Source organism: Athene noctua, chromosome 10 (genome assembly GCF_965140245.1).
Source record: "Athene noctua chromosome 10, bAthNoc1.hap1.1, whole genome shotgun sequence".
Classification (NCBI taxonomy): domain Eukaryota; kingdom Metazoa; phylum Chordata; class Aves; order Strigiformes; family Strigidae; genus Athene; species Athene noctua.
The window spans coordinates 5979523-5994474 of record NC_134046.1 but is presented as its reverse complement, the minus strand read 5'-3'; the positions used below and the strand labels follow the sequence as shown (position 1 = coordinate 5994474).

Genomic DNA, 14952 nt, shown 5'->3' with positions numbered 1-14952 from the left:
GGCCCCAGCCGCCGCCGCCGCCGCCTCCCCCTCCATGGCCGCCGCTCTCGCCGGCTGCATTGTGGGAAGCTGACCTCACTCGCTGCTGCCGCCGCCCCGCCGGCTCCGGCACTCGCCGCCATGGGGGCCGTGACCGACGGTGAGACCTCCCTCCTTCCTCCTTCCTCCGCTCCCGCCCCGCGCCCGCCGCCCCGACCCCTGCCCGGCCCGCTCGGCTCCCCTCGGCGCCGGGCCCGCCTCGCCCCTCCCGCCCGCCGGGCTGCCCCCGCCGCACGGCCCCGGCCGCCCTTCGGCGGAGAGCTCCCCGCGCCCCGGCCTCGGGCCTCTCTCCCCGCGGCCCCCGCCGAGCCCGACCCGCGGCCGCTCACCCCGCAGCCGGGCCTCCATCCCGGCCCCGAGCCGCAGCCCCGCTCCCGGGCCCTCCGCGCCGGGGCACGCCCGGGCCTTGGGCGCCCCCCGCCCCCCGGCCTCTCCGCCCGGGCCCCAGGGTCCCTCAGCCCCGCGCTCCCGCCCGGCGCCCTGGGACGGCGGTTCTCGGACAGCTCCTCCCGGTTTAGCCCCGGGAGCCGTCCCCTGAAGGCCGGGGGTGACGCCCGCGCTCGGCCCTGGGGGGCGGCTGCCATTTAAACAGGAGTTTTCCCCCAGACGAAGTTATCCGCAAGCGACTGCTGATCGATGGCGATGGTGCTGGTGACGACAGGCGGATCAATTTGTTGGTGAAGAGTTTCATTAAGTGGTGTAATTCCGGATCTCAAGAGGAAGGGTATTTGTTTTCTTTTTTTGTTTGTTTTGTTTGATTTGGTTTGTTTTGTTGTTTGGGGTTGGGTTTTTTTTTTTTAGTCTTGGAACTGATTAGCTTGCATTTCAGTGGAAAACTGGGCTTGATCCATTTTAAAAACATCCGTGTTAAAATGTACACATCTGCTTTTCGCTATGGCTCTGTGGTGTTTCCAGCACAGACGCTGAGCACTGCGGTGAGAGATGAGGACCAGAGATGGGTGAGAAATCACTGAAGGCTGCAGGCTGTATCATGAAATCTGGCAGCACCGCTCGAGTGCCCGCAGGATTGTCGTGCCACTGCGTGATCCGTCTGGGAGTCCCCCTGTTATAACAGGATCACGCCTCGTAATATTTTAGTTGGCAGTTCTGCGTTTGTTCTGTTAGGACAAGGTAGCACTGCTGGTATTTCTGCTGCTGCGGTTCCCCTTTTTTAAAAAAACAAACAAAAACCAACACAACAACAGGCTAAAGTAGTAAGGGATGCATGACAACGTGGTGTTCTGCTGCAGGGTGCGTACTAGTACTGGATAGAAATCGCTGGAGGAGACAGTAAAACAATTCTGTGTACAGAGAAGCACTGCAATATTAAAATACTGATCTCGGTGGTCACAGAGCCAGCCCTAGCTGAGAAATTTTTAAGCCCTGGATCAACTTGCCCGTTGCTTTAATACTCTACACCTATAAGGACATGATGGTGGAATTAATGGGTGCAATGTTTCTAACCACTTTCAAAAAACTTTAAATTCAATCTTTGAAATATTTTCTTTACTTAATCATTATTATTTAGCTGTTCCTTACGCTACATGAGGCTTTGTCTTCTTGTTTTGTAAAGTTAGGGGATATTTTTGTGCTGCTTAGGAATAAATATCTTGTCTGTTTTCAGTTACAGCCAGTACCAACGGATGCTGAGTACTTTATCACAGTGTGAATTTTCGATGGGAAAAACTCTTCTGGTCTATGATATGAACCTGAGAGAAATGGAAAATTATGAAAAAATATATAAGGATATAGGTAAGGATGAGAAAATATTACTGTTTTCTGTTTGACAGTTTCTCTTTTATGAACAAGCTTGAGCCAGTTCTGGTGAACATAATATGTACATATGATGAGTGGTTTGGGGTTTTTTTAATTTTTCTTAATAGCTAGCACTCATGCATATGCTGTAGGCTTCTTATGAGTATATAAAATACATACAAATAAAATCTGGTTTTAACCTATTGAAGTGTATATAGTTTTGTTGCTGATGGAGCTAGCAGACAACTATGTCACAAATGGCTCTTTATCTTTGTTTACGTGTATTGTTTGACTTCAGTATAACTTTATCTTTTTTTAAAGAAAATAGTATAGCTGCAGCACATGAGAAGATTTCTGAATGCAAAAAACAAATCCTCCAAGCAAAAAGGATTCGAAAAAATCGCCAGGGTAAGAGCAATATTTGTATTTACACTGGTTGGTTTCATTATTTTCTTATCTTTCAAAATACATTGTATCAGAAAATAGATACCAAATTTTTGAAAATGCAAGGCAATATACCAGCATCATGAATACTATATTTAGTCTGGTGGGTTCCACACCCACTACTGAAAGTTTTTGTGGATGAGGCAGGCAAGATTGAACCAGTAGATCTCAGTGACATGCAACATCAGGAAAACCTTTAACAGTAGTTCAGAGAGATGTTTTCAGGACAAAGAAAAACCCCAGAAGCATCCTATCACAATTCAGGTGACTTGAAGAACTAAAGCACATTATTAACAGCCAGACAAGAGCTGAAAAGACTTACAGCCAGCACTGAAGATCATGCATGTGTCTTCCTTCAGCTTGTAAGGGAAGGTAATGTCTTGGCATACACAGAGACAGTAGTGCCAGTTACACACCCAAGAACTCTGTATGTGTCCTTACTGAATACCTGTTATGAGAGGTGTATTTTTTACCTACTCTTAAAAGTACATGCTGATAATTTCAATTGAAATTTAAAGCATTTCCCTGTAATACTGTCTTATAAAAAATTAGCAATTGAGGAGAGGCAAAACTTCGTTTTTTCTTGATAAATGAAATGCACAAAGAAAATTATTAAAAGTGTAACAGATGGAGGTTTTAAATACAACAGTTTGATCAGTTTTATGGATAATTTTAGACTCAGCTGGAAATTAAAAGAGCCTTAACCAGTAGGAAGGTAGAATTCTTGTGTCTTCACAAACACAGCTCTGATGTGTTTGCTTTTTTGATATGTTCTGTCCAGCCTGCAGCACAGATTTTTCCATCTGAATGAGGTAGTTGGTGTATGTACAGTCTTACTATCAGGAAATGGCTGTTGCCTGTATAACCAAAATATTATTCTCAATTTGTTAAGACAGTTTTTTTTAAAATCCTGTTGTTTCTCATGCAGCATTTTTTACTTTTTTTTCTAAAAATTTTAAATGTTTATGGGTAACATCAGCACTGTTTTCTGTACATATACATTACATTGTACTTAAGCCCAATGCTTATGAATCATACACAAACAACCAAAGGTGCAGCAGTACAGAGCTATCTAAAGGTCCTGTTTTCTGGCCTCATCCTTTGTGAATCACTAGCACTGGGTAAGTGTGAGTAGATCATTATCTGCCTACAATCATATCGGTAGTTTGTTTAAAATCTCTTTTGATGTAATCATCCACTTTGAAACGTTACAGCATGTTATAAATTATGCAGGTACTTTTTTTATATATGTAAGGTGTTATGTACAAATTTGAAAAATGTTAAAAACAGTTTTTCAAGTAGGAGAAAGAATCTGTACCATTCTGTGGTACCTGATTTTCGATTCCTGAATCAATACATTCAGAATTATTTAGACAGACTTATTAAATGTCTTTCAGAGTATGATGCATTGGCCAAAGTCATACAGCACCATCCAGACAGACATGAAACACTGAAGTAAGTATGAGACTACATTAAATTATAATAAGCCAGTAATCTAAAAGTCACCAGATTTGTCAGTTCCTTGCTTTTCAGTTTGACCTTTCCTCGCTTTCATATAATTTCTTTTGACACAAGAAAAACTTGGGTTTCGTTTTCAAAGTGTGCCCTTACCAGCTTTCTTTAATTAATCTCCGTCTGTATGGGTTCAGAAGCATTGCTAATCATTTTGTATTTGAAATTTTTCCATTGTTAAGGTGAATAAGTGAACTCGGATGTAAATGCACATCTAATGGCAGTTTACTGGGGACAAGTTGCTCAGAAAAGAAATAGTGGGGAAGTGCTGTAAAGTGGACCAGCAAGGGATTCAGTAGTGACGCAAAATACATAATGCATAAGCAAGTAAGGTGGAATGAGAGAAAGCAGGAGAAAACTTTTAGGGTTTTTTTATGTTTTCCTTGCAGTAGTTGTTCCTGCATGCCCGGTTATAAATGACTATGTTGTGTACCACAGTATAACCTGCCCTGGCATGCCAGTTAGACCTACCTGTTGTCCAACTCATCTTGCATGTAACTGACAGTATTGCTTGTGTCACTCTTGGGTTTGGATCACTATCTGTGCCTTTGGGTCATTTTGGGCAGTTGTGGGGACATAATCTTTTTAATTTCATCAAGCCATAGAAATATGCCAGAACTCGTTGCATCTATGATTTTGTTCTTCTTAACCTGGTTAAAGATGTAGTGTGGGGTTACTGTTGTCATTGAAGCGTGGTTTGCACCTATCCTGTTGCCCACTTTCAGTGAAACTGCAGAAGGAGGCTGTCTTTTCACATTCCATGGCCTTTTATAGCAAAAGGAAGATATTTTATTATATTATTACCCTAATAGTAGGATTTTTGTAGCTATAAGCTACCGAGAATATTTCACACATTTCTTTCTTGTATGTTCTTTTTCTTGATACCATTTCTTGCCTTGGTATCGTTACCACAACTTTATTACAGGTGATTCTCATGAGGCTTGGCTACTCCCTACTTCATTAGTCAGCATGTGCCATTTATCAAGTGAGGCTTCACAATAAAGAATTATCAAAAGTGAAGTTTTTCAGATAAGTCAATTGATTAAGAATGGAAACAACTAAACAGTAATACTTTTTTCTTGGAGGATGCCAGGTTGTTTAGGTTTGGAAGGTTTGTTCTAATTTTGATTAACACATCCAAGCGTAAGTTTGAGCAAAGCTAGAAATGGTGGTATGGTGCAGCTAGTAAATTTGGCATTTTGTCTTTTCTTAAACTTGATTTTATCATCTCTTCAGAAAAGAGTATATCACAGTTAGAAATACCAGTGTGCTCATCCGCTGCAAGAATGGCTACGCTGTATGCCCCTTTTTCTCTTAGTATCCAAACCTGAACTATAGCAGAGTGTGATCCCCAATTTTAGAGATGGGGAAATAGGATAACAAAACGTAAACATTTCTAAAGGGAGCTTAGTTCATAAGTGTTTTAGCTTTAACTGACCTCTCCAAGTGAATAGACTTTAAATACAGGCACTAGATGAAGTTTTTATCCAATGTTTTAATTACAAGGCTTCCTTTCTCTCCAGTTTGAGGAAAGTATACAGAAAATCATACTATAAACCAAAAAGGAGCACCCTCAAATCATAATGGAGGAAGCCTCACTAGCAATGTCATACTTTTCATGGAACCCTTAATCACTAAAAAACACTTGAGAAAACTTACTGTAAGGAGAAATGTCATGGTTTATTGTGAGAGTTACATTTATAGCTTTTGGTCATATGGCACAACAGGACAAAGTTCAGAAAAATACTTTTATTTATATGCTTTTAAGGGGCTGTTTCTTGAAACAACTAGTCATACAGCACAAAAGAAGGTCTTACCAGCTTAGTCAGTTCAGGAAGTGTCAGGACCTGAACTACTAAATGGCACTGCCCACAGTGTAATTAGATGCAGTATAAGGACCAAGAAATGACACTGAGTTTTAGAAAAGGAGATACAGAAATGAGAAGGCTAGGCCAAGATTCTCTGGAGCAGAAAGTGAAAGTAGTAAAATGCCAGGTGTAGCTTGGATGTTCCTAGAAAAAAATTGCATGTCTTCTCACAGTCTGCTTATACCTGACAGCACAGTATACACAGTGAGATTTGGCCGTACAGAAGTCTTCCAGAAAGTAAAAACCAAATATTAGCAAAATCACTGTATGACCTATAACCTGTTAGCCAGTCTGTTAAGGGAAGGGATAATGTCACACCCAACCCTCTTTCAGGTATTTCCTTCAAGATGCCAAGCGTACTGGTTCAAAAAAAGACAACACCCTCAGGTAGCACTAAAACAGGCCTTTTTCCCAGCTGCTGTGAGTTACTCAGAACTGGAGGCCTTTTTGTGGTTCTCTGCCCAGACTAGTTACAGCAGCTGTCAGTACTTCAGAAAAAAACCTTTTATTCCCTTCGTGGCCCCTGTATGGCTCTGCCTGCTAATTAATCAGGGATGGTCAGCCTCAATCCACTTCACCTTTAAAGAAACAGATTGCTCTCATTACATGGAGCATAAATTATGGTAGGCATTAGAGGAAAAGTACAAGGGCCAAACTGGAGGTTTGAATGTAAGAGTTGATGCTCCATCCTCATTTGAAAGCTAGTGTATGGTACCTGTTATTCGTTGCCCTGCCTCAAAAAGGATTGTGGTGATCGTGGTGGGTCCGAGTGGGAACAGAAAACAGTCAAATGCTTGCAGAAAGATCCTGAAGAGGTGTTGAAAGATGTATTTCAAAAGGATATGAATAACAATGACATTATAGGTGTTGTATGTTTCCTTTATCTCTTAATGCCAGAGGCATTTGAGAAGGAAATGAGTGTTAAATTCTGTGTGCTGAGGCATAAGCTGTATCATGTAGTTTCATCAAAAACATGGATTATTCTGCATACACCTACTGTAAAGTCTACATGTTATCCAGTACTCTGCCTGGCCAGGCCATTGTCAGAGATAAGGTACTTGACTATGTGTTTGGTCAGTTGTTGTGTCTGGGAATTGTTGTGTTTGTATGTTGGGTATGTAGGTTTATCAAATATGTTCTTGCTGATGCCATGTTTTTATTTAATCTACTGATATCAACATAAATCCGTGAAGTAGTGAAGCTTATGAAAATACTATGGGTGTTTAATGTAACCCACTTCTTTAACTTTCATTTTATGGTCAAGTAAATAACATGTTTGTGGCAGGACTGAATTGTTACAGTCCAAATGCCCGGTGTACAACTGTGTTCAAGCTTGGAGACCTTTTACAGAAAACAAGTCCTGAAATTACAAGTTTATGACATAATAATTTAACATTTATGTCTCTAATTTTATTTCTTATGCTTTGTTTACCTATGCTGTTTATTTAATGGTTCTTTTTCCTCCACTTAGTTCAAATCTTTTTTTCAAGAATTGTACAGAACTTTTTAAAAATACTCTCACAATTTCTTTCCAGGCAGCTAGAAGCTTTGGGAAAAGAACTGCAACATCTTTCTCACATTAAAGAAAATGTTGAAGATAAGGTAGGTTTTTCCTAGAGATTGTATTCTAATTATTTATTGGGAACATAAAGGAGAATCTGCTATGGATTGCTTGACTGGCTGGGCTCTCTTTTTCCTAAAATATGTATTTTATTGTTCCAGTTGGAGCTGAGAAGAAAGCAGTTTCATGTTCTCCTGAGCACCATCCATGAACTTCAGCAAACCCTGGAAAGTAAGTGGTGTTCTTAATATATATTAACTGGGTTGGGTTTCAGCAGATCAAAAGGAATTGCAGCTTCCAGCAGTGGGCTAGTTAGGTGCAATTGAGGTTGGTGACCTCTTGCATCAGCAGCATTTTTTTTTTTCACAGTAGTAGCCCAGAGCCTGCTCAGAATTTTTTTTCTTCTACAAGCTAGCTACCATGTCATTTCCTGACTAGCTTCAGACTAATCTGTAGGCCACAAACTTTTTTAAGATGTGGGGATGGGGAATAGCAATTTGAAGTTGGGATTTTTTTAAACAGAAAAAGTATTTCTTACAGGAAAGTATTCTTGTACATAGTTCCCAAACTTATTTGTATAATTCCTGTCTCAGTAACTTTGAACATGCCACTGGCACTGTGGTATTGTTTGAGGCTTTACTAAAGAGAAATTGAAATACAGGAAAGCCAAATGACTTACTTACTCGGAGAGTGAGTCTAATAGAGCAGGGACTAAAACTACAATAACACAAGAGCTAAATTCAGAAATCTAGTCATACCCATTTTTGTCATAGAAATAATATTCTCAAATCAGTGCTTACTTTTCATGCTCTGATAGTATTGTTTTAAATATTATTTTCTGGGGGTTTTGCCATGTCTTTTCTGAGATGGAATAATTGTTACAGCCTTTGAGCATGACCTGATTAACATAGATGGTTGTAATAGCAGACTTTCATTCTTTAAGGCCATCTAGATCTCCTTAAGCAGAATGAACTGTTAATCCTAGGTGCACTTTAGCAGAAGGTTATTGTTATTCTGTGTTACTAACACTTGCTTAAGTATTAGCCTCTAAAATACATTTGCACATGAATGTATAGATTACCTTTCAGCTTCTAGAATTTTGTGAAGGAAGTAACATTTTAGCAGAAGGCACAGCTTCAGTTGGAGTTAAGCTATTGATAGGCAAAGAGAAGGCATGTGGTTTGAAGCAATCCATTACTGTTTGCTTGAATTGATACTACAACAGGGTTTACCCCATGTTTTCTGTAATAGCTGTTACAGATAACAGCCTTAAAAACTTTGAGGGATTTTTTTTGTTTTGTTTGAACATAGCATTTTGTATGAGATACTCTACTACACATTTAAGGTAATTAACATAAAATATTTAAGTGGGACACAGCTCTTCAATATAATCTGTAAATATAACCAAGCATGTTTGACTAACAGTAATGTTGAATTTTAGATGATGAAAAACTTTCAGAAGCTGAAGAATCTCAAGAAACTCAGATGGAAACAGAGACCAAACAGTAGATGTAATATGAAGACTGACTATACTACTGAAGAATGTCCAAGTGTCTTCAATTTGTGTTGAAACCAACAGTAAGAGACAGAGCCGAAAAATAGTTTTCTACTGCTTCTGTGAAATTTTATACCAAAATACTTGTTTTGTTTATGCTTTGGGGGGGAAAAGTTACAGATCTGTGCAGACAGGCAATTTGTGTTAATAAACAAACTTTGTAATTTGTGACAAGAAATATATTTTGTTTTACAAAGGATGAAGCTTCTGCACAGTACTTGTGAACTAAGGTGTTTGCAAAACATTGTCAATAAAAGGTGTTTACAAAGAGTTTCCTATTTTTTGTAGGCATTGAGTCTAATAGTACGGGCTCCTTTTCTTATTTGACCTTGGAGCAAGGACAGTGCATCTTTGCATGAGTCCCAGTTTCTGTACCCTAGTCCAGATGGGACCTAAAACTCAACTAAGTAGAATCTTAATTTTTCAAAGTAGCTGCCATTTTAGAACTTGCCTGTGACTAGACTAGAATTTTCTAGCTTCATATAAAACAAATTCTATAGAACTAATGCTTGTCAAAGGGTGTAAAACAACAAAAATCATACTGTACTAGCTTTATTTTTTTCCTTAAGGTGATGCAAAGGACTGCAGTGATCTGAGCCTGCTATGCTGTGTTCTGTGCAACCACGTCAGAAGTCCCATTTTGAAAGGACATGTTTAAAACTGCAATTTAAAAGCTTTTTTCTTGTAGAACCAGCAATCTAATTCTGATACCATTTATAATCTGCTTCTGGATTTTGTCTGTCCATTGACTATTATGAAATACATCATAGTTCTGGAAAGAGATGGTGGAACCCTTCCTTTCTCATGATGACAAAATGAAACAGTGGAGAGACAATCATGATGTTAAAGTATCTCAGATACTGTTGTTATTAATGGGGAGGGTAGAATCTATCCACCTGGATCATCCTGCAGCCTACACAGTCTGTTAGGAGGTAGGAAATACAGGTTTCAGCCTTCCCAAGACAAGTTTTGTAAGGCAGGGAGGAAGGAACAAGGGGCAGTAGTAGGTCATGTCACTACCTGTTGGCCATGTTGTAAAATCACCTGTTAGATCAAGCCTTGCAATGGTTTGGGTAAAGGAATGTGTTTTGGATCTCGCTCAGACTGAGTCATAAGCTTATGTGGTTGAGGTAAAATAAAGATGTTATACAGAATGAAGCCTCCTCCTCAAACTAGGTGACAACTGAGGGGGATTTACAGGATTGTGACTTTGGACTTTTATACTCTAAATGCCATATAATTCCCACTCTCAGGGGCTGTGGATCTGCATGCGTTGCACTGAACAGACATATCTGAGCTTGTTTTGCTCACATTCCAAGTTCGCTAAAGGCACGCCAGCTGAAGGAGAAGTCATACAGCTTCAGGAGCACAGTGCAGCCCTGGACTAATAAGCTGTCAAAAGTCTTCTCGTTCACAGCTGGTCAACTCAGAACACAGGGGAAGCTCAGGTTTGCTTGATAGAGCCTGTGTAGACATGCAGTGCTTCTGCACTACAACTTTTGCAGGATGGGGGGGTGGGTAAGCAAACAAAAAGGCTTTAATATGAAAAATACACTGTCAAAAAGTATTTAGTGTTCTGTATTGTTTCCCCTCCTAACAACAGTGAACAGTAAAATACTTTGTAAAGCAGCAGTACTAAATTATTGCCAAATCAGGGAGGAGTCACTTTCACGAATGTATGAATTATGAAGACCATAAACTCTCAAGACACTTTTAAAGCATATTAACATTTTTTTGTGGTTGAAAGGCCCTCTGTGAGCTACCTGAACTGTATTTTGGTGCAGAGGTGGATGACATAGCTAAAAATGGTCCCTATAACAGCATTGTCATGAAAACCTCAATTTTTTCCATTCATTGTTTTACACAGTTCTTTGGAAATTACTTAAATCACTCAAGTATTTTATCTTGGAACTTGCACTGCTCCATGTAGAACCTGACCAGAAATGTGCCAGCACATGAGTCTGCCCCACTGATAAGGAATACATATGCAGAAACAAAAGTTGTACGGAAGAGAAGCAGTACAAATACACAGCAAAGTAAGGTGTGTATTGTAGTTTCAATTACAGTGATGCAATCTTGAAACTACTGCCCTAGAAAATCAAGTCACCCTAGCACAATGTGGCAGCAAGAGGGTGATGTCACCATACCGCCTTGGAGAGCAACCAAAACCACTGACATCAATTTATTGCAAATGCAGCCTCAGTGGGGCATCTGAAATCTCTGCTCCTAATTTTTTCTCAGTATTTATACCTGTAGCCTCTTGAACATAAGCTTTGTACCAAAAGAGAAACAAAACCGAACGAAACTAACGCTAGGCAACATTTAACCTGCTCTGTTACTAAGTTCCAGGTTCGAATCTGCTCTGCATGTGTTGAAAATGTGTCCCATTATTCTTCCATTGAAGTTTTCTTTGTGTCATATTTCCAAGGCACAGATGATAAAGTCACTGTTTCATCCCTGTCTGGAAAGCTGTCCTCTGTGATGCTACTTCCCTGCATTAATTCTAAATGGACACAGAGAAAAATCTATACATACATACACTCAGGATCTCAACCACATTAAATAAGAAATCTTTCCTGTTTTTAGTATTTGCCTTGTCCTTATGTGAGCTGAAAGATTATTACATGGCTAAATGCTCCCTCTTAATGCCATTGCCACGCAGATGCAAAAATACAAGCAGAAAGAGATGCCGAAGTGATAAGCTGATATTTTCTATGCCAGGACTTGTTTTTCTGTCCTCCAAATGAGAGCAGAAGAGTGGAACATTGGACAGAATTGGTAACTTGGGCAGAATTTTTTAAGAGAGATTTAGCGAGCTCCATGGAGGGATGGAAGAAGTAAGAGAAAGAAGGTCACGGTGACACATTGCCAAGTGATGGGATATCTCTGAAACCATGGTAATTTGAAGACAGCTGCTGCCAGCAAAGAAAATTGAAAAAAAAAAATCTATCCAAAGATTTCAGAGATAGAAATTATTAATTAAGTTAGATATTTGTCATGTACGTTTTCCAGCTGTCACAGCTGACTTGTACCATCCTTTCCCCCACTCCTTTACTCAATTCTCAGGTGGTTCTTTTTTTGTGAGTTAAAAAAGAAATAGAAATACGGGCAAGTACTGTTAGTTTTGCTCTGGGAACCTGTGTGATTTTCCAGAATACATTCATTAGGGAAATACTATACTACTGTACAAACCACTTAAAATATATATATATATATATATACACACACACCAGACCCCAGGGAAAGCAAGTTAGCATGAGAGAAGTGCTCTACCTTTCATGCTTCATCCTGATTGTCAAATGTGTTCTTGGGTTACCTCAGCCTTTATTTCCCAAGTCTATTTTAATAAACGTTATTATCTGTGCTGCAGAAGTCCCTAGAAGCACCACTCATAGCCCAGGGCCGCTGTGTTGCTAAGCACTGTGCAAAGGCAGAACAAAAAGGCTGCTCCTGCCCCCACATACCGGGCAGGGAAGCAAAGCCAGGCTTGGAGCAGAGCATCCCGAGCTGAGTACACACTGCAGCCCACCTGCAAACACCCTGATGTTCCCCCCGGCCTGGTGTGATTCACCTTCTCGCTGGCAGTGGGCGAGGAGCCAGCAGGAACTGTCAGGGCATCACGGTGTGAAGCTCCTCACTCACCTGCTGAAGGCACAGAGGGGAATGGGACACCAGGGCTGGGACACTGCCCATCCCCGCCAACAGGACTCGGCATCCTCATGTCAAGGAGCTTCCCAAGTATTCAAGAGCCACCCCAAAGGCAGGGACGCAGTACGCCGTGCTCTTTGTCCAGATTAGCGGAGCCCTGACGGGAAGGATGAGCGGCCCCTGTGCGGGGTGAAATGGCGGAGGGCTCACTCTGTCCTCACGAGGAGCAGAGCTGGTTGTGCAGGGCAGCTGCTGGGGGGTTGCTGGCCGAATGGCAGGAGCCGGTATTCATCAAGGAACCCATGAGGAGGTAACTCAGAACCAAACTCCCTTTTCTCCACTGTGTTTCCCGTGGCCTTTGCGTGGGGCCACACGTTTGGATTACATAAACTACCCCAGCTCCTGGGAGCCGGGCGAGCCGGAGCTGCGGGCAAGGCGATGCGCTGGCTCCCGCCACCCAAGGCTTAGGCCCCGTGGGTTTACCGACAGCTCCGAACCTCGCACCCGGCGGGACTCACCGCTGCGCCCACAAGCGCCCACAAGTGCCCACAAGCGCCCACAAGTGCGCTCCAGCAGCGCCGGGCTGAGGCGAGCACTACTCAGTTTCCACCCCACCGCCACGAATTCCGTATTCCCTCCTTTCCCTCAGCTCACAAGTAGGTGCCGGCACTCCACGCTCCCGCCCGTTTCCCCCCCGCCCCGTCCCGGGGCCCGCGCAGGCCGCGCTGAGCGGGCGCGGAGCCCCGCGGGGCCGGGCGCGGCCGGCAGGGGGCAGCAGAGGCCGGCCTGGGCGGCCGCGGCCCCGCGGTGCAGGCCCGGGCCTCCGGGGCGGGGGGCGTCGGGTCGGAGCCGCCTCACAGCCCTCGGTGTTCGGGTTTTCATCACCGCCCGGCTCTGAAAGCCCTTTTTTAAACTTTTTTTTTTTTTAATTATTATTATTATTATTATTATTTTTTAAGGTTTCGATTTTCCACGCGCGGACAGCCCCGCCGGTCTCTGGAGGGCAGAAAACCCCCAGAGGTGTTTCCCCGCTCGCCCCCTCCACACTTCGTTTTCAGCGTCTCACCTGAACCGCCCTGGTTCTCAAAGCCTCTCCCAAACGGCCCCAAAATACAGAAAAGCAGCAAAAGGGGCAATCCTGAAACCTTTGCTCTTTGTAACGCCCTGTGACGGGACAGACGATAACCAATACTTAAATTTTCCTGTGGATGTTACAGCAGTCAAGTACCAAACCCTCCCAGCCGCCTCTCCCACACACAGGTGAGAAGAACAGAGCCCGACAGCGCTGGCAGCAGGGGTGAAGCACCCTCCTGTCTCCTGCATACCAACCCCTGGCAGCCCAAGGCCAAGGTGAGTGACATTTTGGGATCATTCAATAGCGGGATGCTCAGAATTTGCAGCATCACGGTGAGAAACTTGGCAAAAGTTTGCTCAAGAAGTCTCTCTACTGCGTGAGAATTCCTAAACTAGTCAAAATCCCAGACACACACTTAAATTGCTCTCACATGAAGGAAAAATAAAAAGCAAACCAACTAAGCAACTTTTTTTATGCTTTGCCAGTTTGCTTGCAATGGGAAAGTCACCACTGAGAGAGTTCAAAATGATGGTTTATCTCCAAGGAGGAAAGCATCGTGCTCTTCTCAACAAAAAACGGTTTCATCATAAGTACATGCTGGAAATAACAGTGTGTACTGCATGTAACAAATAGGCCCCACTAGTAGCCCTTTTGGAACAAAAAAACAACATGTAATTTATGAGTTGGCAGGACAAGTTTTCCGCAACCACCTTTGCAATGACTCTTACATAAAATATTACTACACTTAAATCTCCTTGTATGAACCTAAGTGAAATTCATCTTTACATTGATCTCTGCACCAAAATCCCCATGCTTTAGCTCCTATTTCAAACAAAATATTTTCCCTGAAGCTTTGTATTGTTGCTGAAAAGACTCCCAAAGGACACTCAGCTTCAAAGCTGAAACCAAAAGCCTCTGGTTGCTTACCAAGCACAAGAGACAAGTTTAGACACAACACGTGGAAACAACCACCACTGTCCAGAGCAGCTTCTCCCAGTTACATTCAGGAAACTTTTACAACGCCGTGGAAATTTGAAGGGGTAGCTATTTAAATTAATTGACAGGAAACCTGGAAAAAAATAATATCTGGATTTCTTTCTTTCTCTTACTGCCTGTTAACATCGGTATCTTTTGATTTATTCTGCATGGATTCACAGACAGCTTTTGGATCAACTCTGCTTTGCTTTGTTATTGTGACTGCTGGAAGCAGAAGGCTGTGCAGCACTGGGGCCACCACCCCTGCCATCTGTGTCATTAGTGTCCCCAGTACCCAGCAAGGGCAAAATACAGCAGGAGCATCTCCCATGGTGGGAGCATCCACTACCTGCCTACAGGTACATGAATGTCCTGGTGTCAGGAGACAGGTTATACCAGAGATTTTCACTGGGCTGACTGATAAGTGCTCGTAATTTTTCAAAGCTTGTAGAGCTGTGTGAGATCTCTGCCCTTCTGACATACCAGTCTGACATTTTATTGAGGTGGATTGAGAAGTGAT

The 14952-nt window shown here is 42.4% G+C and overlaps 1 protein-coding gene across 2 annotated transcripts; it reads left to right on the top strand.

Moving 5' to 3' along the window:
* The first annotated feature begins 4 nt into the window (after positions 1-4).
* On the top strand, positions 5-9459 carry THOC7 (THO complex subunit 7). 2 transcript variants are annotated; one of them, XM_074913889.1, is made up of 8 exons: positions 5-139; positions 646-763; positions 1670-1791; positions 2116-2202; positions 3636-3693; positions 7154-7220; positions 7341-7410; positions 8621-9459. In XM_074913889.1, the coding sequence occupies exons 1-8, from the start codon at positions 121-123 to the stop codon at positions 8686-8688; spliced, it is 609 nt and encodes a 202-aa protein (XP_074769990.1). In that variant the 5' UTR covers positions 5-120; the 3' UTR covers positions 8689-9459. The 2 variants fall into 2 exon arrangements, with proteins under 2 accessions (XP_074769990.1, XP_074769989.1); XM_074913888.1 differs by having other exon boundaries at positions 1664-1791; positions 8621-9453.
* Positions 9460-14952: the final 5493 nt, after the last annotated feature.

What these genes read in the sequence shown, in the direction of transcription:
- THOC7 (XM_074913888.1), top strand. An exon ending in TCCGGATCTCAAGAGGAAGG is followed by an intron (nt 764 to 1,663) that starts GTATTTGTTTTC and finishes GTCTGTTTTCAG; the next exon opens with TTACAGCCAGTACCAACGGA. An exon ending in ACTTCAGCAAACCCTGGAAA is followed by an intron (nt 7,411 to 8,620) that starts GTAAGTGGTGTT and finishes GTTGAATTTTAG; the next exon opens with ATGATGAAAAACTTTCAGAA.